General features: G+C 43.1%; 3 protein-coding genes across 7 annotated transcripts; all 3 read left to right on the top strand.

Annotated features, from left to right (window-relative positions):
• Nucleotides 1-27: 27 nt before the first annotated feature.
• On the top strand, nucleotides 28-2,834 carry LOC119268635 (splicing factor U2af small subunit B-like). Its single transcript, XM_037550302.1, has 2 exons — nucleotides 28-936; nucleotides 1,752-2,834. The coding sequence occupies exon 2, from the start codon at nucleotides 1,782-1,784 to the stop codon at nucleotides 2,619-2,621; it is 840 nt and encodes a 279-aa protein (XP_037406199.1). The 5' UTR covers nucleotides 28-936; nucleotides 1,752-1,781; the 3' UTR covers nucleotides 2,622-2,834.
• Nucleotides 2,835-9,519: 6,685 nt separating this feature from the next.
• LOC119268636 (probable E3 ubiquitin-protein ligase ZFP1) lies at nucleotides 9,520-18,440 on the top strand. 4 transcript variants are annotated; one of them, XM_037550306.1, is made up of 6 exons: nucleotides 9,520-9,796; nucleotides 13,078-13,979; nucleotides 14,282-14,634; nucleotides 15,642-15,740; nucleotides 15,822-15,986; nucleotides 17,978-18,440. In XM_037550306.1, the coding sequence occupies exons 2-6, from the start codon at nucleotides 13,160-13,162 to the stop codon at nucleotides 18,119-18,121; spliced, it is 1,581 nt and encodes a 526-aa protein (XP_037406203.1). In that variant the 5' UTR covers nucleotides 9,520-9,796; nucleotides 13,078-13,159; the 3' UTR covers nucleotides 18,122-18,440. The 4 variants fall into 4 exon arrangements, with proteins under 4 accessions (XP_037406203.1, XP_037406200.1, XP_037406204.1 ...); XM_037550303.1 differs by having other exon boundaries at nucleotides 9,521-9,796; nucleotides 15,639-15,740; XM_037550307.1 differs by having other exon boundaries at nucleotides 9,522-9,796; nucleotides 14,285-14,634.
• A 651-nt stretch (nucleotides 18,441-19,091) lies between these two features.
• LOC119268637 (ras-related protein RABA1f-like) lies at nucleotides 19,092-22,020 on the top strand. Of its 2 annotated transcripts, XM_037550308.1 has the most exons (4): nucleotides 19,092-19,649; nucleotides 20,057-20,459; nucleotides 20,776-20,831; nucleotides 21,687-22,020. In XM_037550308.1, exons 1-4 carry the CDS (start codon nucleotides 19,426-19,428, stop codon nucleotides 22,018-22,020), a joined length of 1,017 nt encoding a protein of 338 aa, XP_037406205.1. In that variant the 5' UTR covers nucleotides 19,092-19,425. The 2 variants fall into 2 exon arrangements, with proteins under 2 accessions (XP_037406205.1, XP_037406206.1); XM_037550309.1 differs by lacking the exons at nucleotides 20,776-20,831; nucleotides 21,687-22,020 and having other exon boundaries at nucleotides 19,105-19,649; nucleotides 20,057-20,665.
• Nucleotides 22,021-22,840: the final 820 nt, after the last annotated feature.

The raw sequence follows: 22,840 nt of genomic DNA on the forward strand, positions 1-22,840 counted from the left end.
TCTCGACGCGACCTCTTTTCGATTCGACCCCGTGAATCTGCCGATTCCTACTCTCGATTTTGGACTCGGGGAAGTAGGAATAATTAGATCCGTGTAGAGGATCTTGTCCCGACCTCGCGAATCCGCGTGCCGAGCCACCCCGTTCAATTTTCATCTCGTTGTAGGCGCTCGTTTTGCGTATGTAGCTGGGGGTATGATAATACCTTTGCGTCTGGTGGTGCAATCGTGGGGTAGAAAAATCGAGCGGGTGGAACCACCCCTCATCAATTTTATTTTATTTGCAACACAGAAATTCGATGGCTGGATATGCAACTAGTACAGTATGTATCAATTGTGTTGCTAGTGATAACAGCCATAATTTTGCTTTGCACACAAACCTTGCCCAGTAGCTGTCTGGGAGGTGTCGCTTCTTTTGTACTGGCAGCTCGCGCTGTCTTGCACACCAAGGTGCTGTAAGAGATAACTTCTCAATCACATAATCATTTTATGTCGAAGCTTATCATTTGGTCATGACTAATTTTATTGTATTATTAGTAAAAAAACTTGCAAAGTTTCAAATAAATTCTCTGAGAATCCAACTACTGGACCAATCTTGTAGCTCGTTTCATATATGTGGCACTTAATGGATGTGATAGTCTCTGAAATGCGAGACTAGAATTTTCACCCAGCATGACAGCAAATTATGTTATTTATATATACATTTTTTTGCTCCTTTCTGGGTTAAGCATGTACATATTTCTAAGTGCTCCTGTAATTATTATACATATTTCTAAGTGCTCCACATCTTTGTACTATTCTGGATAGTAGTATATTTCCTGGACCTTTTTCCCCCGATTTAATGATCTAAAATGGTGTGCAGATTAGGTTTTTAAATGGACGAAATAGAATTCTTTTTGGACGGATATAGCATGGCCTACCTGAGAAGGAAGTATTCATGTGCGACACAAAAAGTTGCTTTGTTTGTGCCTTTTGGTTTTGTGGGCTCTTTTGCAGTTGCAGGGACTGAGGCACTAAGCATCTTGGTTTGAAATTTTACCTTGTTTATGCAGTTGCAGGGTTTCGTTCTTTGCTTTTTACTATCCGAATGCAGTTCGGATTTTAGGCCAAATAATGGCTTCATTCGAAAAACACTGTAACCCTGTATATGATTTATTTTCTATATCCTGCATGTTTCAATATTAACTGTTTTGAGTTAGGTCATAAGACACAGTATGGATTAGTGTTATGCTTTGTACTGCAGGCCCTAGCTGCTCCTCCTTAGAAATTAACCTTAATGCTCAATTGAAGTCCTTCAAGTTACTGGTTGCCAATCTGTAATGTTAAAGATAGTAAATAAAAGTACGGCGTGCTATTATAGCTTCATCCACTTGGAAAAATCTGAAACACAGTTTGTGAAATAGATAGCACCTGTTTAACACTAGTTGTGCGCAAGGCATTTTCCTTTGGTGAGAATTACATGGGTTAGAATCTGGCATATACAATTTTCCCTTCTGTTTTTCTTGCATCAACTAGCAGCTCTTGCAACATCACAAATTTTGATCGCTGTTACGCGTCTACTTTTACTCCATATAAGTTTTGAAACAAATTATAGTTTAATTAGTTTTAGGTCAGCAATCTATGAAACACTTAGACGTTAATTTAAATGCTGATTATGCAAGGTGCTACTCTTTTAAAGACTAAGAGCCTTATGCATACTGGAGCACTGCTAACATGTGTTTTGATGATTGTGCACTAAACATTTGACTTTGCAGGCTTGTGGTCAGCTTGACTGATATCAAACAATGGCGGAACACTTGGCTTCAATATTTGGTACAGAGAAAGACAGGGTCAACTGTCCATTTTACTTCAAGATTGGAGCTTGTCGTCATGGCGATCGCTGCTCTCGCATCCATAACAGGCCAACCATATCACCTACTATTGTGCTCATGAACATGTATCAGCGCCCTGATATGATTACCCCTGGGGTTGATGCTCAAGGCCAGCCGATAGATCCCCGCAAGATGCAGGAGCATTTTGAAGATTTTTATGAGGATATCTTTGAGGAACTGAGCAAGTTTGGTGAGATTGAGACCCTCAACGTCTGTGACAACCTTTCTGATCACATGATAGGCAATGTGTATGTCCAGTTCAGAGAGGAAGATCAGGCAGCAGCAGCTCATACCGCCCTTCAGGGACGCTTTTACTCTGGTCGCCTAATAATTGTTGACTTCTCTCCTGTGACGGACTTCCGTGAAGCGACCTGCAGGCAGTATGAGGAGAACACCTGCACTCGTGGTGGGCACTGCAATTTCATGCATGTGAAACAGATAGGTAAGGATCTCAGGAAGAAACTCTTTGGGCGCTACAGGAGATCGCAACGAGGAAGGAGCCGCAGCCCAAGCCCACACCATAGGAGAGAGCGTCGTGACCGTGATGACTATCGTGGCCGTGATGATTTCCGTCGCGGTGGTGGCGGCGGTGGACGGAGGGGTGGGAGCAGCAGGCATGAAAGGCACGACGATGGAGGAAGGCGTAGGTATGGAGGCAGCCCTCCGAGGCGTGCAAGAAGCCCTGTGAGGGAGAACAGCGAGGAGCGCAGGGCCAAGATCGAACAGTGGAATCGTGAGAGGGAGGCGAAGTAAGGGTGACCACTGTCGTCTGGGTGTGTCCTGTGCTGTTCTTCTATATATTGGTTTTCGTTCTGTAGTTGCTACTATGCTTGATTTGCTTTTCTGTTCCTGTAATTTAGGTGACTTCACCCTGAGACTTTGAAATTGTCACTAGTGTGCTGCCGGAAACTTACGTTTTAGCTACTTCGAACTTAATCGTACTATAGTTGTTTCCCATTTTTCTGACGCTGGCTGTTCTAACTTTGCTGCCTGGAAGTGGTGCGAACGGTGCTGGTTGCACTTTGGTTCCCTTCTGTTTGATTGGAATGCCCTTGCTATCGGTGGTATCATATAAGACAGGCTGTCGATGCTGAGGATATTCTCTTCTCTAGGGTGGATTCCACCTAGACTGGGTCGTTCGTTCCCTGCGACGCCACGGTTTCTCTCTCTTGATCGACGGCCATGTGCCACTATGGCACACCAAGGCCGGCCGATTTCTGAATTTCATCACTCTAAACATTTCTCTTGTTAACCTCGCACGTAGAGGACGACGTCTATTTAGGGGGGTATACTTATAGTTCTATAAAGAAGATGAGCACGGACGGCTTAATTCTGGGCATTTTTGTGGGGGGAATTCAGGCATTCTAACTCTTCTACCAATTTACCCAATGGCAATTTAACAACGAAGTTCTTTAAATGGAATTTACATGCATGCAAGAATCTCCTACCTCATGTTTTTTTTGAATTTTAATATAATTTACCTCACAAGCTGTTAATCCAAATAGTGTCCCATCTTTCCCAGTGGATTTGGCTCGACGAGGACTTCGAAACAAGATGTTGATATGTTTCAACAATTTTTTTTGTCATTACCAGCTATCATATTTTGTTTATCGTCATTACGAAACAACAATTTTGTATGTTCTTAAAGAGTGCAATTTTACTACCTCCATTCCTAAAAGTAAGATGTATTTTATTTCGTTAAGACATGCATTTGACCAATAGTTACTCTATAAATACAGATTCATATTTAAAAGTACTTTGTTGTGATTGCGATTTTGTATCACATAAATCAAATACTAAAAGAGTAATTGTTGGTCAAAGTCTTGTCTTAACGAAATGAAGTACGGCTTATTCATCGGAACGGAGGGAGTATGTAGAGCTAGGGAGACGGGTATCCAGGTGTTAATAATAAGTAAGAAAATGCATCAACCAACACAAGTACCATGAACCAATCTTTAGTGGTGTATATATCGATGTTCAATGGCAACCAAGTTAGTTTAATCTGACAATTGGGTGACTAATAACATGGCAAGTAGGTGGGAGTAATCCGACAAGTGCCAACGGAAAAAAAGTTGTCGAAACATGTCAACATGGAATGTACTTTCGAAGATCTCGTCGCAAAAAAAAACCCAATGATGAAGGCAGATCATCAACCGAGATAACAATTTAGGAGATAAAACTTCTATAAAATACGAAATCGAAAGTGTCTTTGCTCATATCATGCTTATGTATTGTTGTATGCATGCAAGAGAGGGGTGAGAGGGGCCAGCTAGGAAGGCGAAAATGCAGGGCGGTTCTTTAACACAACCCAATTTTCTTTCTTGGAGATATAAATGGAAAATGATGCAATATTCATGTAGTTAAGTTGCCTATTCAGTGGCCGCCTCCCATACTATACCTCATTCAAGAGAGTAGTGTATTCTCAATATTTCATAATATGAAGAAGTGAACGGACGTGTTTGTAAGAAAAACTAGTCCAAAAATCAACCTCCGGGGATGTGTTGATTAATTAGAAGACAAACATGTAAAATCCTAACAGTCGGGAAACTATTCAGTTAAAATTTGCCTAAAACAATCATGCCAAAACTAGATGTTGCTCATCCACTACAAGCACCTCCCCTGTCACCAAGCCGCTATCTCCATCCCCATGTCGACCTCCACCATCAGGCATATCATCCACCTAGAGTTTTTAGAAAGTGCCTTCGGGAAGAGGAATAACAGACATTGCCGTTGTCACACCAACCATTATCCAAGCATGGCTTTCTCCTAGGGCAGTATATATCACCATCATACCAAATGTCAAGGGAAGGGGATACCGCACTGGCTACTCAAATGCGACGGCCATGGTCGAGGGGTTGAAACAAACTCATTGGCAATGCCTCTAATGAGGAGAAATGCACCCACAACTGATAACATTTTCATCATCGACTACCACGACTATGCCACAACATACATCCACACCACTTCTTCCCTAGGTCACCACCCAACTGTTCAAGATGCCTCCGCGCACACACGAACCTCCAAAGGGCAATCACGCCAAGCATTCATAAGTTGGTTGCACCTAGTTGGTAGTACGCACACACAAATCCGCACCAAGCCACGTAGGGGCCACTAACGCATGGTCATCGGAGAGATAAGACCACAAGTTTCAATACAAAGATAACGAGATACCCATATCCCACCCATGAATAATACATGCAGTATGTTTAGAATGTTGTAATGTAATTATTTTTTGCCTCTATGAAGACAATATAAGGTAAACATTATCAAATCAACCTAGCAACCGCTAAAGACTCGCTTGTGTTGTGCACCTCACCCTTTTTAAATAAGTGCCAAGGTAGCATAAAACACTTTGTTCTCATTATTCAATCCACTAAAAGGTGGAAAAGAGAAAAAGAAGTGATAATGTACTATATGTCTATAATGATAGACAACCACTAATCAAATGGGGCTTGACATATTACAACCAACAAATACCAACTCTATTATTGGACCATTTTATGAAACAAGGGCGAGAGTTAAAAAATACCATGCAAGTGTATAGGCTGGGCACCTTTGAAGCAAACCCTAAAGGTTTAATAATATATCCATTATGAGCTATGCCACCTAAATTCCTACCACAATTAGTAGGTGTGAAACTATTTACCAAACTGCACACTAAGCAGACAACCAATCAACACTAATGATTTTGTATACATTTGTTATTAACACTTTTGCAACGAAGTAGTGTGTAGGAAATTAAAAAAGTCTATTTCCTAAACAAAAGTTAATGTTTTTATTAGAAATAAGATTGTTCCCTGTCAGCATATGATGTACGACAACCATCCATTGTCTTTGACCCATCTTAATAGTCGTATGACTGGATGCAAAAGTAATAGAGTGTTCACACAGAAAAATAATACTCCATCTAATGAAAGAAAGTGCCATGTCGTAAGTTCAAATTTGAACTAAAGCTGAACGAAACCAGGATAATTTTTTTTGGATCGGAGGGACTACCACCTCTTTTCAAGAACAAGCAACAACATTTGCTTGTGACATATGTAATGTACTTAGAGCACCTCCTCCATTTGACATATGTAGTGTACTTCGAATATCATCGCCTCAGTTGACGATCTCGGTCCAATTTGTGTCTCGTCTTTTTTTTCGAGAGTATGTCAATAGCGTACCATCTTTTTATAGAAGGGAGCAAAGCAATTTACAAGAAAATCAAAGAGGTTGTGAACAGGTTTCGATCAAACACCAGCACCCACACCTACAAAAACCTAAAGCTACTCTCTCGCTAGACGATTAAGACCTCCTACTCCAGCGACCCTCCATTCCTTAGTTTCATCATGATTTGCGCCTTCAATTGCAGAGGCTGCAGCTGCTAATTTACCCGAAGGAAATATGCCCTAAAGGGAATAATAAAGTTGTTATTTATATTTCCTTATATCATGATAAATGTTTATTATTCATGCTAGAATTGTATTAACCGGAAACTTAATACATGTGTGAATACATAGACAAACAGAGTGTTACTAGTATGCCTCTACTAGACTAGCTCGTTAAACAAAGATGGTTAAGTTTCCTAGCCATGGACAAGAGTCGTCATTTGATGAACGGGATCACATCATTAGAGAATGATGTGATTGACTTGACCCATCCATTAGCTTAGCACTATGATCGTTTAGTTTATTGCTATTGCTTTCTCCATAAATTATACATGTTCCTATGACTATGAGATTATGCAACTCCTGAATACCGAAGGAACACTTAGTGTGCTATCAAACGTCACAACGTAACTGGGTGACTATAAAGATGCTCTACATGTGTCTCCGATGGTGTTTGTTGAGTTGGCATAGATCAAGATTAGGATTTGTCACTCCGTGTATCGAAGAGGTATCTCTGGGCCCTCCTCGGTAATGCACATCACTATAAGCCTTGCAAGCAATGTGACTAATGAGTTCATTGCGGGATGATGCATTACGGAACGAGTAAAGAGACTTGCCGGTAACGAGATTGAACTAGGTATTGAGATACCGACGATCGAATCTCGGGCAAGTAACATACCAATGACAAAGGGAACAACGTATGTTGTTATGCAGTTTGACCGATAAAGATCTTCGTAGAATATGTAGGAACCAATATGAGAATCCAGGTTCCGCTATTGGTTATTGACCGGAAGTGAGTCTCGGTCATGTCTACATAGTTCTTGAACCCGTAGGGTCCGCACGCTTAATGTTCGACGACGATCAGTATTATGTGTTTTGATGTACGAAGGTAGTTCGGAGTCCCGGATGTGATCACGGACATGACGAGGAGTCTCGAAATGGTCGAGACATAAAGATCGATATATTGGAAGGCTATGTTTGGACACTGGAATGGTTCCGGATGAGTTCGGGCATTTTCCGAAGTACCGGGAGGTTACTGGAAACCACCCCTCGGGAGTCAATGGGCCTTAATGGGCCCTAGTGGAGAAAGAGGGCAGCACGCAAGTGGTGGGGCGCGCCTCCCTAGGCCCAAACCGAATTGGTTTAGGGTTCGGGGGGCCGCCCCCCCCCCCCTTTCCTTATCCTCTCCTTCTCCTTCCTCCTTCTCCTAGTAGGAATAGGAAAGGAGAGGGCGGGGGCAAACCTACTTGTAGTAGGATTGCCCCGCCGTGGGCGCGCCTCCTCCTAGGCCGGCCCTCTCCTCCCCCTTTATATACGGGGGATGGGGGCACCCCATATACACACAAGTTGATTGTTTAGCCGTGTGCGGTGCCCCCCTCCACAAAATTTCACCTCAGTCATATCGTTGTAGTGCCTAGGCAAAGCCCTGCGTCGGTAACTTCATCATCACCGTCATCACGCCTCGTGCTGAGGAAACTCTCCCTCGGCCTCAACTGGATCAAGAGTACGAGGGATGTCACCGAGCTGAACGTGTGCAGATCGCGGAGGTGCCGTGCGTTTGGTACTTGATCGATTGGATCACGAAGACGTTCGACTACATCAACCGCGTTTCATAACGCTTCCGCTTTCGGTCTATGAGGGTACGTAGACATACTCTTCCCCTCTCATTGCGATGCATCACCTAGATGGATCTTGCGTGTGCGTAGGAAATTTTTGAAATTACTGCGCTGCCCAACATTACCCTGTCAAATACCCAAGCATTCCTCCGCTTCCAAACAGCCTAGGTCGTCATCATGAACAAGGAGTCGAAGCCTTTCCTCTCAGCCCTTGGGAGGGCGTTTCTAGCCTCCTCCCACCATTGTATTGGGTGGAGAGTACTGACGGGGGAGCGATGTTCAACCTAAAGTGACCCAAGACCAGATGCCACACCTCTCTAGCATACGTGCATTGTATTAGGATGTGGTCCACTTTGCCCTCGTCTTGGAGACAAGTGAAACAGGGAGAAGTCTCGTCTTGCAATCCATGCCGTGTCCGGTGGTCCGAGGTCCATACTCTGTACTAAGAGGCCAACCAGATGAAGATCTTGCACTTCAATGGTGCCCAAGTCTTCCAAATGAGGGGAGCCGACTGGGAATAAGTGAGGCCCAAGCACAAACTTTTGTAGGTGGAGTTCGCCGAATATGCTCCCGACCTGTCGGACGACCATGTGAAGATATCTGGCCGCCCCTCCTCCCTATCGACGAGGGAAATTGCCTGTTGGAGGAGGTACAACTGCATATGCACAGTGAAGTTTAGCTCCTCCGAGACATCCCTCTCCCATCTTCTGCTCCCCAAGGCCTGATACACCGTACACATGTTTTGGGTGCGAGTTGGCACAATTGCCAGGATGGATGGGGCTATGTCAGCCACCGCACGCCCGTTGATCCAACGATCATGCCAGAAGAGAATTTTCTTACCATCGCCGACCGAGATGGATACTAGGCTGTCGAACACCTCCCTGGACTCTTTATCAGGCACGATCTTCAGACCCTGCCATGGTCGCTCATCATCCGTTCGCCTGAGCCATTCCCAACGTACCCGAAGGGTGAGCGCTTGCAGCTTGAGATTCTTGACCTCCAATCCCCCGTGGCAATAGGGGCGGCAAATGGTGTTCCAGGCTACAAGACACTGTCCCCCATTGATTTTATCCTTGCCGGCCCAAAAAAGGATCAAAGCCAGGAGTTGATATCGTCAAACACCCACTGCGGCAAATGGTGTTCATGTCTCGTCTTGATCTTAGCCTCACACGACAACCCGTCGTACCTTAATTTATTAGAAAGGATCTGTCTCATCCCTGGTTTAAATGTATTATCAATTGCATTCCCGATCGCTAGCGAGTCGACCATCTCCTCATTGACAATCTCTCCATATCCGCTCCATCCACCACCCGTTGCTTTACATCCCCTTGCACCATTGCTTGGACTCAAACACGCCTCTTGTCGCCATAGTTGCTCAAAAAAAGCATTGAAGCCAGTGATAAATTGTCTGCAATCTCTCGTTCATAGAGAATTATTCCTCAGAACAGCCAACCAACACCTTCTATCTGTTGAATTTTTGCATAGACATTTCACATAAGGTTGCGAAGATAAACGAGAGTCGCACTTCATTCCATTTCTCTCTCATACGAAACAAAAAAAACCTAAACAAGAAGCGAGAAAGGACAAAAAAGCACAAATCATATGTCCCTTGTGCTAATTTCTTTTTTGATAGAACGAGAGCCTCCTCCTCCTTCTCCTCCTCTTCCTCTTCCCCATCTCTCTCATCCTTCTGACCTCCTCCTCCTCTCTCTCTAAAAAAAGCTTCTCGTGCTTATAAATACCCTTCCCTCCCTCCCCGTGCGAGTTCCTCCGCCCGATCCCCTTCCGCCCCCTCCCGACGATCGCCCCCGCTCGTCCCACCGCGGTGGGCGATCGCTCCTCTCCTCCGTGCGCGCGATTCCTGAGGCGAGGCGACCGACACCAGATTCCGCCGGCCGGCCCACCTCCCCCGCTTCGCCGATCGGATCGCGTGCTCCATGAGGTGACGATCTGCGAATTCCCGCATTACCCGCCGGGTTTTCACCCGATTATTCGGGCAGGATTGCGTTAGGTGGGCGCTAAAGCATCTGGATGGCTGCGGTGGCGTGAGTGGGAGCTGGGAGCTGGGAGAAGGAATTGGATTCGAGAGCGTGTGCAATTTGAGTGTTCCGTACGGCACAGCTCGCAATTTTTGTTAGTAGTAGTATGGTGATGGTGCGCCCGTGAGAGTTTAAGAGTGCATAGTTATTCGGTCAATTTTTGCTCGCTATTGTGGATGATTTTCTCGTCTATGGTTAGTGGCTACACTTTAGAATTTTTTTGATTTGCCTAATATTTCTGCTTTATCTGCTCGTGTTTGGTTTGGGGGAAGGGGGTGGTTGGTGGGCGTCGGGATGCTAAAGGGTGCATCTGTTATTTTTAGGTGAAACTATATGATGCACTTCTTAGTGTGCAATTTCTTGATATTTTTTATTGGAGCTGCATGTGCATGTGGTGAATGCAGAGAATTTTGCTGAGAAATGATGGAGTCATGATTATGTTGATAAACAGGAATATTTACCAGTGTTCTTTTGTGTGGTTGAGTCATTAATGGAGTTTGGGATGTTGCACCTGCAAACTTTTTGCGAGGTTGGTAGTTGTTTGGTTGGGTGTTTGGATTTCTGATTACTTTTGGTCAGTGTGGAAGTAGATTGGGGGATTGATTTTGTATACGCATGGTATAGTAGGATTATATTGTTGCCTTTTTTTGGATTTGTGGTCTGCTCTGGTAGTGCTGATGATATAGCCTTAGGTATATGGCAACAGGTTTTCGACAGTTGGAGAATATTTGTTGAAAATGAATTTTCTTGTTAATTGGTGGTAATTATGATTCTGGTGGTTGTTATATGGATTATGGATACGGTGTTAGTTGCTCGTAGATGTTTTCTTAATGCAGATTACATTATTTACCATTGTCATGAAACATTCAGTTTTTGCCTTTTTTTGGTTGTCCAAGCCAAGCCGTTGGTTAGTCTTAACTCGGTTTTATTTCTGTCATATTTCTCCCACTTCTATTCTCCGATTCTGTTTTTTTAAATGCAATGTTTTTTATTTGAAAAAAGGAGTTTGAGATAGAATTCAGAAACATTTTGATCTGGTGATTATCCCTCAAGAACTACAATAGCAATTCCCGTTCCACCCAGAACTTTAGGAATTCCTTGACTGAGATGTGAAAGCTTATGCCTCTATTATCATTGGATGTAAGAGACACGTGCACACTTTTCACTTTCTTTTTTACGAATGTTCAAACTTCATCTTCCCTTTTTGTGTATTAGAAGTATCATTGCCCTTATGCTGAGATGGGAGAACTTATGTTGTATGGTCATTGAATGTAAGATTACACACCTCCCTTCATCATAATTTTCCATTTTGTTAAAAGTCTCCGTACTACATACTACGTTCTGTGTATTTTTCATTAGTGAAAAACTTACAATTGAAGGAAGTGTAAAATCAAAGAAGTCTTCAGTTTGATTATTTGTATTTAGTAACTACATGATTGAAACAAGTTCTGCCCTTGTTTAAAGTGATGACCATCTTCTGATTGTATGTCCTGCCTTGTTTCACCTTATACGCTATTCATCAACCTTTCTTTCAAAGTAAACCATTAACTGACACAAATTATCTTCTTTAAAAAAAATTATGAACATAAGTTTTTTTTTTGAGGATTTTGTTTTGGTAAATCTCTTCGGCAATGACAAACTGCTTCAACCAGCAGGAGAATGAGTGAACATGTCAAATGGGACTCCTAATTGCAAAAGAAACTATCCTTTCTAGACCTGTAACCAGGGGCAGTGTCTAGTGAGGGCAAACATGGATCATGTACGACCTTGAATTTTATAAGCCTCTGCATTGAGTTTTGGCCTTGCAATTGCTCGAAGTGGGAAATAGACACTTATGCAATTCAATTTCATTAGTGCCCAAGCTCCGCCACTGGCCTTGCAATTGCTCGAAGTTGGAAATAGATGAAATTCAATTTCCTTAGTACTAAGGCCTTTATTTTTGCCGAGCTCCACCACTGCCTGTAGGCACAAGATTAAGCATACGATTTGCATATTGTCATGAAAATAGAAGTTCTGAAGTATAAAATTGATGCCTGTCCCTACTAATCATATTTTGTTGACAACCTGCTGACAGTGTTATACGCATATACTGACTAATGTAGAGAACCACAAGCAGAACTGGTAGATATTAGAAGGTTATTAGTTATTACCCCCACCAATGTATTTCCTTATGTTCTTTGTTACTACAGATCCTCCCTATCATTTTAAAATCATTACTTTGTTTTCATTGTAACTTTGAAGGAGCAAAGGCAGTGACTTTGATCGGTTTATTTGCATTTAATATTGCTCTTCAGTTGAAAATGATTTTGTTAAGCTTCATGCACTAGCCAACGCAACCAAAAAGTCCGAACTTATGGAAAGGGCTAGGCAACCCGCATATACATTTAAACAGATTTTACCACTCTAATGATGTATTGTTTTCAGCCAGAATTAGGAAAAAATACTTTATGAAAGGGCAGATTGAAAAATCAGCTGACAAATTAAACAACTGTGAATAATTGCGATATGTATTCATATGCATTATGCCACGCTTGGTTACTTCAGTAGGATATAATCTATACAGCTCATTGGAATGGGTTGCTGCAAGCAATAACTAATGATTTGACTTCGAAGTTTGTATGTCTTCACATTCAAATCCCACTTAAAACACATATTTCTTACACCAGAGAAGTTGGATAACTTAATATGCGAACTCTGGTGAATCACACCATGTGTTGACTATCACCAAAGATTTAGCCATGGACAGGGATGCGTGGAAGTTAGCTATCCACGTGCCATAACCATGACTTGGTTTTGATATCTTATGGGTTTCAACTCTAGCCTACCCCAACTGGTTTGGGACTGAAAGGCTTTGTTGTTATTGTTGTTGTGGTGGTGGTGAATCACACCATGCGTTGACTTAATCTTGTGCTGTTGACATATAAGCCTACTCTAGGGATGCAATGTCCGGATCTATTACCTTAGCTAGTTTATCTTCAAGTTTTTTGCAACATTACTAATCGTTCGCACCAATCCTCTTGGTTTCTCTGTAACATTGCCTTTATGTTACCACACAAGCATACAAATATGGATGTCTTACTATGTAAACTGCCAAGCTTCGCATATTTGATATATGTCGAATTTTAAGTGTGCACTGTAGATCTATTCACTTCATTCTAACAGTTGGTTTCTAATTTGATTTCAGGTAGAGGTGACGATAAAGCATAGTTGTTGACTTAGCTTGCAGTGGTTCTTTATCGAAGCTAAGGCAGATAATAATTGGCGTTATGGCATATCGAATGGTATGCGCTCCCCAAGTCATTGATCTCGAGTCTGAGCGAGGGCATCCTCATGTTCATTCTGAAAGTTTAATTCACAATGGGAATGATTTGTCCGACCAAGGCAGTCAATATACTGTCAGAGTTGTAGGCAATGCTATGAATGCTGGTCTTTCTGATACACAGGGTTACTACAATATGAGCATGAATCATCCACATCAGCCTGTTCATAGTTCTCCGCCAAATTTAGGCGTTGATTCAGGTTTTGTCTTCCCATCAAATATGTACAACCCTTGCATGTCAACATCTATGAACAGATATGTCTCTCATGCTCAGAGCTTTGGATTGCCTTTAAACCAAGTTGTCTCAGGAAGTATGGATGGAAGTACTAGAAATGAAAATGTCAGCGAAACTGCTAGAGGATTCATTAAAAGGAAAAATGCCGCAGTGGCAGGAACTTGTCATTTTGTTAATGGATCTGCAAGCTCAAGCTCATCCTCTCATACATCTCAAAATCCTACACATAGGCCATGGGATCCTTCTTTTGAGTCAAATGTTTTTCCTAATGTCACACCATTCAACCCATCAGAATATCATAGCCACAGCACTTGGCCATCTGTGGAAGGATCTTCCATTACTGGATCAAATGGGTTTAATTTGATGGCTGCTCACCCAGAATCAGCACAGCATGGTAACTATACATTTCAATCAAGTCATGCTAGTCAGTGCTTTCAACCTGCCAGCACTACTTGGGTTTCCCAGGCTGCAACTGGAATTGTGGAAGGAGTACCACAGTGGTCATACATCAATGCAATGTCTAGTGTTCCAGGTACGTAAGCAACTAATAGAACAGATCTGAGTTTCCTACTGATAATGAAAACAGATTTGGAAAGAGTTGTACTTTCTAAGGATAAGAATCATTGTTCAATGCTTCTTTTAGTTGTTGGCAATGTGCATTGATGGCTAAACTAATAGTTTAGCTTTACATGTTAAGTGTCAGAAGCTTAGTAGAAAAATGGCCCCACCTACAAAATGAAATTGTGATAGAAGTGAAGTACAATTGATAGCATTTATCTTTTAGCTGTCAGATTTGCTTGTTCAGGGGAAATAATTGGTACCTCTTGCTTCCAGCAGGCAGATTTGCACATTCAGGGGCCACAGAAATAGTGAATGGAGGCTTTCATGAATATCAGAATGGCCCTTCAACCATTTCTCAAGGGCATTTACCTTATTTTCATCAACATGCTGTGCATAGCATGCAACCTCATAATCCACTGGATCATACACGAGTGCAAGTCCCTTACCAACAAGGCCACAATAATGGCATCTTGCATAGTGGGGTAAATCATTCTGGTAACCGGTTCCACTTGAGTCCAAGAACTCCAGGTCTCTTCTCTAATTCTGAGCGGTCTTTTGGGCCTCCACAGCATCCGTTCCTGGTGAACCCAGTTAATCATAGGAACTTAAGAATTTTGCCACCTCTGGTTAGTCTGCACCTCACTTCATTTATTTATTTTACAATTTCTGGTATTCAAATACCAAATAACTCAATAACTATTAGGATCACCATTTGCCTAATATGATACATCTGGTGTGTTCTTTTCCTTTTTGTGGAATGTTGGGAACTTTATAGGAGTCTTGCATGTCTTGGACTTGTGCTTTAGTGCATTCATACCTTAATGTGTTTTATGTGCTAAGTTATGGAATTTTGAATCTTACAAACTGGAATTCTTTTTACCGATTTCTAAATGGCCGATGTCCTTCAATGTAGAACTGGAAGTGACCAGCCTTGCAATTATCTTGTTCTCGAAATGTTATCCATTGCATTGTTGTTAAGTCTCTTAATATTCTTGGGGAGTTCTTATTGAAATGTGTTAAGCTATGTGTTGGTTATTAGATTCAAGAAATTGTATTAGTTGATTCTTGTTGTGTTGTATGAATGCCTCGGGCCTACTGAAGCTTTTGCTTGGATACAATGTTTCTCACATTTGAAATTGCCTCTTGTTATTTTTATTTCTGGTCAACAGGAAGACGACTATTATACTCATGCATTTGACCTCATGTCCTTCCTGCCGCTATTTATTTGTTTTATGTTACCATGTTTTCCTTGGTGATGTGCGTGATACACACCTTGCAAAGTTACATGTACCTTCTTATGTAAGCAATCTCTTTCATGGACCCTGTGTACCAGAAGCTGAACCCATGTCTTGAGTACTACTTGCATGATCAGAGATAACCTTAATTGATGCGATTGATTAGGTTCTTGGCTGATTTTTTAAGCAGAAGTGGTCTTAATTTCAAATCCATCCGTGCAGACAGACTCGTTTCACTTGTGACAAACTTACAATTGTCACAGATAGTATTAACTTCTAAGTCCAGGCGTGCAAACTGGTTATAGTGTAGACCTCTTGAGGTCCCTGTTTTTTTGTTTCCGTTGAGGATGTCAATGGTATACATGTAGTTATATAACTATTTGTTGGCCCTGCAGCAGCATGGTGCAATCATGGATTTTTCGAGGTTGTATGAGGGGTCAAATGTAGTAGATGAGCATAGAGATATGCGTCTAGATATAGACAGCATGACCTATGAGGTACGTAAAGCTCATTCAGCCTTTGTGACTTCACCTCACACGGTATATCTTTTCTGATCTATTCTTTTATTTCTATCACAGGAGCTTTTAGCATTAGAAGAGCACATTGGAGACGTCAATACAGGTCTGGCAAAAAGCCACATTGTAGATAAATTGAAGACTAGCTTATATGTGCCAGGAGCAACCTGCGTGTCTAATCAGTCATCTGAACCTTCCACAGAGAATGAGGCTTGCATAATATGCCAGGTGCTTCCCTTTCACTATATTGTTTGTTACCTTGCCTTAGCCATGTAAAATTTCAGCTGTTCCAAACTAATGAATTGTCAACCAGCCATCGAATTCGTGTTGAACCACCATCACATCTATTGAATGTTTAATGAACTTGATCGCTTGAACTTAGCGTTCTGCACGGTCTAAACTTAATACTTATGGATCTAAAGTAATGACTATAGCTTATGCGATGACTGATAATGCATCTACTTATACTACAGCGAGCAATGGCTAGTGCAGTATTGTAGGACCACCTCGTCTACAGCATATTACCCACCTCTGCGCAGTAGTGTCGTGTTGATGTTGAGAAATGTTTGTTGCTTATTTTGACAGTACAGTGTACCCACATCCCTTCAGCTTTCTGTCCATAAGAGAACCTATTTTCTCTAGGATTACTACTTAGTAAATTTAGTTGGAAATTAGCATTAGCAAATGCGCCGATGCATGGTGATGATCATCTAGAACAAAGTTACTCTGTTTCTTATTATACAGTATAGTGTTCCCACTTCCTTTGGCTTATGTACATAAAATAACTTATTTCTCTAGGATTACTCCTTGGTAAATTGAGCTGGAAACTACTATTAGCAGATGGACCGATGTATGGTGATAATCATGTAGAACAAAGTTACTAAGGAGTGGTAGTTGGTAAATGGCCACCCATGCTTTTCTTCGCCATAAATATTGATTGGATTTGGAAAGGCGATGTCATGAGGATCGGTCACCCATGTGCTAGGCCCATGGTTCCAATCAAGTGATATGAACTCTTTAGTATCTCTTTAAGTAGAATTGTATCATTAAAAATTTTAAATTTAAATTAGTAATTAATCAACTAGAGGTAAGATAGGAGAGGCTTCTTTTAGTGCTCCACCTATGTGTGAACATTTATACTTTGCAGGGTGGTGACATGGCAGCATGCATGCCCCCCCTGTGATGTGCTAGTTCACTACCACCTCCATTCTAAATAAGGTGGGCATGCATTCCAAAATCCAACTTTGACCATAAATTATACCAATATACACTATATTTTTATGACTTCAAAATTATATCATTGAAAACTTATTTTGAATACAAATTCAACTGTTTAATTTTTGTGACGTATAACCCATATTTGGTTGGTCTAATTTATGGTCAAAGTTCAATTTTAATGGTCAAAGTTCAATTTTAAAATGCGTGTGCACCTTATTTATTGGAATGGAGGGAGTACATACTTATCAAGTTTTTTACAGTGATTTATTTATTTAGTTTTGTGATCAGTGAGTGATTATAACTGGTCATTTAAATAGTCATGCATGCACACGAATCGCTATGATAGATCTGATGGCATTCAAAGGTGGAGCCGCTGCTCCATGGTTTACCTGAACATTAGTGATAAGATATCCCTTAGCTTTGGGCTTGCAGCCAATAGTTTAGATTATTAGCCCTCAATATAAAGAGGACACATTGAGATGAATTGATCAACCTGGAAGTACTAAACTCTGTCGTCCATCTAGTTTGTCCTCCCAATCCAAAAGGCTTGCCTGTTCTTAGTGCATAAACCCTTGTGATCATTTCGCGAACTTTGTGTAACTCTTCTACTTCTAGTAAAAATTCTGGTGTCCTTGCCCGATAATAAGCACTAGCTGGTTGGTGAAGCATAATCCTCGCGTGAGGGAATGCTATACGCTTGGTGGTTCTCCTCCAAGCAGAATGAAGGACGCCATGGAGGTGGCTATTCTGAGGCATATTGTATATATATCTGGTGTCACCGTTTGCATCGTATCAAAAATAACCATTCCTGAGATTAGCCATCCGCCTGGGGAGTTCATAAACAAAAAAAATACCTTTCCTAGATGAGCATTGCCAACTGGCGATATTTATCCTCGTGGGCCCTGGTTCATGACAGGAGGAGGAGAATCTAGTTTCACGCTGGCGTCCAATCTATTCCCAGTTCCTAGTTCTAAAGAACTGTCACTTGATGTATCTTGCAGGAGGAGTACGAGGCTGAGGACTGCGTTGGAATCCTGGATTGTGGCCACAGATACCATGCGGTGTGCTTAAAACAGTGGCTGACGGTAAAGAACCTATGCCCCATCTGCAAGACAACAGCTTTGTCTGCGGGTAGAAGAAGTTGATAACAAACAGGATTAATCTTTATCAGTTATTTGCTTCCGACAAACATTCAGATCAATTTTGTACATAAGAAGCGGTAGACTATTCTGCTACCTGTATTTGTTGTTCACCTTGTGATTGGGAGTAACTCGGCTTCCAAAAACTGTACAGACATAACATTGATCGTTCTATTCAAATGTAGAATGTTTATAAATTACTCAGTTGGACATACAGTGTATCATATGGTGGATCCGAAGGTAACTCTTAGAGTGGCATCTCTAGAAACTACCCTGTATATATGTTGGTTACCCTAAAACAAACAGAAACATGTGTTTTTTTACATTATTTAATCTTAAGAGAACTGATAATTGTTTCTGTTATTGGAGAGATTGATCTGAGAGTGCCCAGCCGAGCACGAGTTTTTCAGCATATGGCTTTGGACGACAATGTTCTGTATTGTATAATGGATTATTCAACTCCGTCGTGCAGTTTGGTTGAAACATGAGAAACAAAACCTCGAATCTGAACTCGCTCGTGTTTATGATGGGCTTTGCCTTAATTTTATTGCATTATATTTGTATTTTCTGCCATTGTTTTCATATCATTTAATAAGGGGACATATGGTGTTTTTGTTTTCTTAGTGGCTGTACCGTACAAGTAAAAGATAGTTTTGCCCTAGAACTCTTCCCCTAATATTATAGCTTGTGCGCCGTACTTGCCTTGAGAGAATCTTCCCTGAAGGATCTCTGCACCCATCCCCAGGTAACAAAACGTGATGAAGGAAGGCCAGTCGCGCCAACTGCCAAATGAGCACACGAAAATGAAAGGAGAAGCAAAGAGAATGCTACTACTACTACATGAAGCCAAGTCAAGCCTGGCACATGCTTATATTCGCAAATTCAATTTTGTACATATCGTTTTGCGAGATGAGAGTCGTTGACACATGTATGTACAGAGATGCATGCCCGGTCGGTCACGGAGACGAAGCCAGGACCGGGACAACGAGCGGCTCGATGGTCGTCATCATCTCTCGCTTGGCTTTCTCTACCTCCCCACCACCCCCCACGAAACCAACGCCATCCGCGGCGACCCCTTCTTCCCTTACCTGAGACACTTCTCCCCAAAGCGAACCAACCCAGCTGAAAAGAAGCGAGACGCGCCGCACCGCGTTGCCTTTGTATCGTGCCTCTATTTAGCTCAAGAGGAGAGGATAGGAGAGGAGAGGAGAGGCGCGCGGGAAGGGGAAGGAGATCAAATCTTAGGAAACCATCGGTTGATCGAGCAGCGGCGGCGACGCAGAAGCAGCAGGAAGCAGGAGGGGAGGGGGATGGCGGTGGCGTATCGCGCGGAGGAGGAGTACGACTACCTGTTCAAGGTGGTGCTGATCGGGGACAGCGGCGTGGGCAAGTCCAACCTGCTGTCGCGCTTCGCCAGGGACGAGTTCAGCCTCGACACCAGGTCCACCATCGGCGTCGAGTTCGCCACCAAGACCGTCCGCGTCGACGGCAAGCTCGTCAAGGCGCAGATCTGGGACACCGCCGGCCAAGAAAGGTACCAATACTCTCCACCTCCTGCTCCTTCTCTTTTGCCCGCCACCTGTATGAGATATTGCTGCTTTGCCTGTCCACCTCTTTCTTTCTCCCACCGCTTGCCGTCGATTCAGTTTAGTTCAGCTTGATCGATCGATCGATCGGTCGTAGTAATTGATGACTAACCCAAGGACTTGCGATGACTCCTTTCCCGTTGCCATGCTTGTGATTTCAATAGCAATCTGTAAACAACTCACTCTGAACTGCAGATGTCCTTCGAAATAGGAGTATCTTTATTAGCAATACAATGTGCATCTTTCTGGTTGCGTGTAACCGCATTTCCACATTGACACCAGTACCAAGTTGGCTAATCACTTTACGTACGTGCGTGCGTTGCACTCGCACCCGCGGCTCTCTCTATGTGTGTAGGTACCGGGCCATCACCAGCGCCTACTACCGGGGCGCCGTGGGCGCGCTCGTGGTGTACGATGTGACGCGCCACATCACGTTCGAGAACGCGGAGCGGTGGCTGACGGAGCTCCGCGACCACACGGACGCCAACATCGTGGTGATGCTGGTCGGGAACAAGGCGGACCTGCGCCACCTCAGGGCCGTCTCGCCCGAGGAGGCCAGGGCCTTCGCGGAGCGCCACCGCACCTTCTCCATGGAGACGTCCGCGCTGGAGGCCACCAACGTGGAGGACGCCTTCACGGAGGTGCTCGGCGAGATCTACCGCGTCGTCAGCAAGAAGGCCCTCGACATCGGCGACGACCCCGCCGCGCCGCCCAGGGGCAAGACCATCGACGTCGGCGGCAAGGACGACGTCACCCCGGTGAACACGGGCGGCTGCTGCTCGGCCTAGTCAAACTCTCTCCCTCTTTCTCTCTGCCGGAGACGGTGGTAGGTGATGCCGTGTGTGTGCGTGCTAGGGTGTAACAGGCATGTCGCGACCGTGATGATTATTGATTATTGGTCAAAACGCTCTGGGGGTGGTTGATACCTTGATATCATATGCTTGATTGATACGTACTATACATACAGCGTGTAGTACTACCGGGAGAAGACGTCGTGCGTGTGTTGTTGCAAGTTGCAAGCACGGTCCGCGTCCGTGTTCACTCCATTTCATTGGTCTGTTTGGTGCAGTTCAGGTCCAAAAAAACGCGTTAGGGTGTGACAATTTTCGGTCAAGGCGCTTCATCATCAGGTAAAAAATAGAAGCGACTCCGATGAAGACGAAACGGCCGTCGTGCAGAAAGTGCATATGCCGGCGATGTCCGCGTCGGAACACGGCCGCGGAAGGATATGCATAATTTAAGAACACTATTATGCGTTGACGCAAGCCCTACCAGCTCAGGACGGCGGGTGGGATCGGAGAAGGATATTGCAAAATGCCTAGCATCTTTTTTTAGCTTCTTTAAGGGATATAAAAGCCAAGTTTATTTATCAAAGTCTACATGGTGTGGGATACAACTCCGATCATGTGAAACTGGGCTTTAAGGTTAACAAAAGAGGTCATATTTGATGAGTGGGAAATGGACAAAAAATTAACATTTGAGAAGATGCATGTATCTCAAATTGTGTCACTAGAAAAATTATAACGCCTAAGGGGGGCATCTGTTAACTGAGGAGATGATCTCACTGATCCTGCCTCCAACAATTGGGATGAACACCTAATCAGATAAACTATGTGGCCCATTGATGCACAACGGATTCTTTCAGTTTCACTCTCGCAACATGATATGCCAGATTTCATTGCTTGGAGTTATACGAAAAATGGTATGTTCTCGGTTCGACCAGCTTATTCCGTGGAGTGGGACCATCAGTATGGCAGCAAATTAAAATACTCTAATGGGATGGGACGAACCACAGTTAACCCTATTTGAAACAAGATATGGAAGTTATCTTGTCCGACAAAAGTTATTTTTTTTATATGGCGTACACTATATGGAACACTCCCCCACCGGGTTACGCTCGCTAATAGACATATGAAGGTCTCGCCCATTTGTCCCACTTGCTTCGAGGGCTTAGAAGATACGAAGCATATGCTTTTCCGTTGTAGTAAAGCAAATGGGGTTTGGGAAAGGCTGGGGATGGATGATATTATTGATAAAGCTTGCGAGATTGACCATTCTGGAGAGGCAGTGTTAAAGTACTTACTACTTCTTCCGGGCCAAGGTTTGAGGATAATGGATTACCACAATGTGCGTGAGATGATTGCTGTCTCAGCATGGTATTTATGGTGGGAAAGACGGAAGTTGGTGCACAAGGAGAAAACTCAAAATGCACTTCAGATTTCAATGGGGGTTCTAGCCCTTACCACAAACTTCATAAATGCATTGTCCCCCAAGGCTTCTACGAAGGAGGATGGTCTTGTCCCCCCAGAGCTTTTGTGAAACTTAACACTGATGCTTCTTTTGACCATGACCTGCTTAGGGGAACAATGGGGGCGGTCCTGAGAGATGACAAAGGCAGATTTATTGCTAGAGGGACTGGAAAGATTGACTATTGCGTGGATGTGTTGATGGCGGAAGCTTTAGCCCTTAAGTTTGGTCTAACACTAGCGCAAAGGGCGGGATGTAATCGTCTTATTATTAACTCAGACAACATGAAGGTGATTGATACTATGCAGGATGGAGGACAGTCAGCGAGCACGACAGCAACAATCTTCGATGATTGTTTTCATTATGCATGTGATTTCATTACTACTAGATTTGAACATTGTAATAGAGAAGCAAATAAAGTAGCTCATGAGCTTGCTAGATTAGCTAGATTTTCTTTGACTTCTGTTTGGTTTGAGGAACCATTAAATGAAATTGTAATGCTCCTCGCAAACGATGTACTATTTATCTCTAATGAATAAGACTTCGGTGTTTTTTTAAAAGAGTTGTGATCAGTTTTTTATTTTATGAGGGGAGATCAGATGGGCTTTAAGGTTAACCAAGTAGTTGCGATCAAATGGGCTTTAAGGTTAACCAAGCAATCGCGATCAGATGGGGGCAGTGGACCAATGTAACCAGACGGGTGATCCACTTTACCAGACGCACACTCTCATTTGAGACCTTGCCTACGGGTAGAACCTCGAGGCGTTCCCCTAGGGGTTCTCTTCCTCCGGGCGACTGCATTGGAGTACCGAAATTCCTCACGGTCCGACGAGGCCTTCCTGTTGGGGCTTGAGTCATCGAGGTCCAGAAAACGTACTATGTATAGTGCATG

This window comes from Triticum dicoccoides, chromosome 3A (genome assembly GCF_002162155.2).
Source record: "Triticum dicoccoides isolate Atlit2015 ecotype Zavitan chromosome 3A, WEW_v2.0, whole genome shotgun sequence".
Taxonomy (NCBI): domain Eukaryota; kingdom Viridiplantae; phylum Streptophyta; class Magnoliopsida; order Poales; family Poaceae; genus Triticum; species Triticum dicoccoides.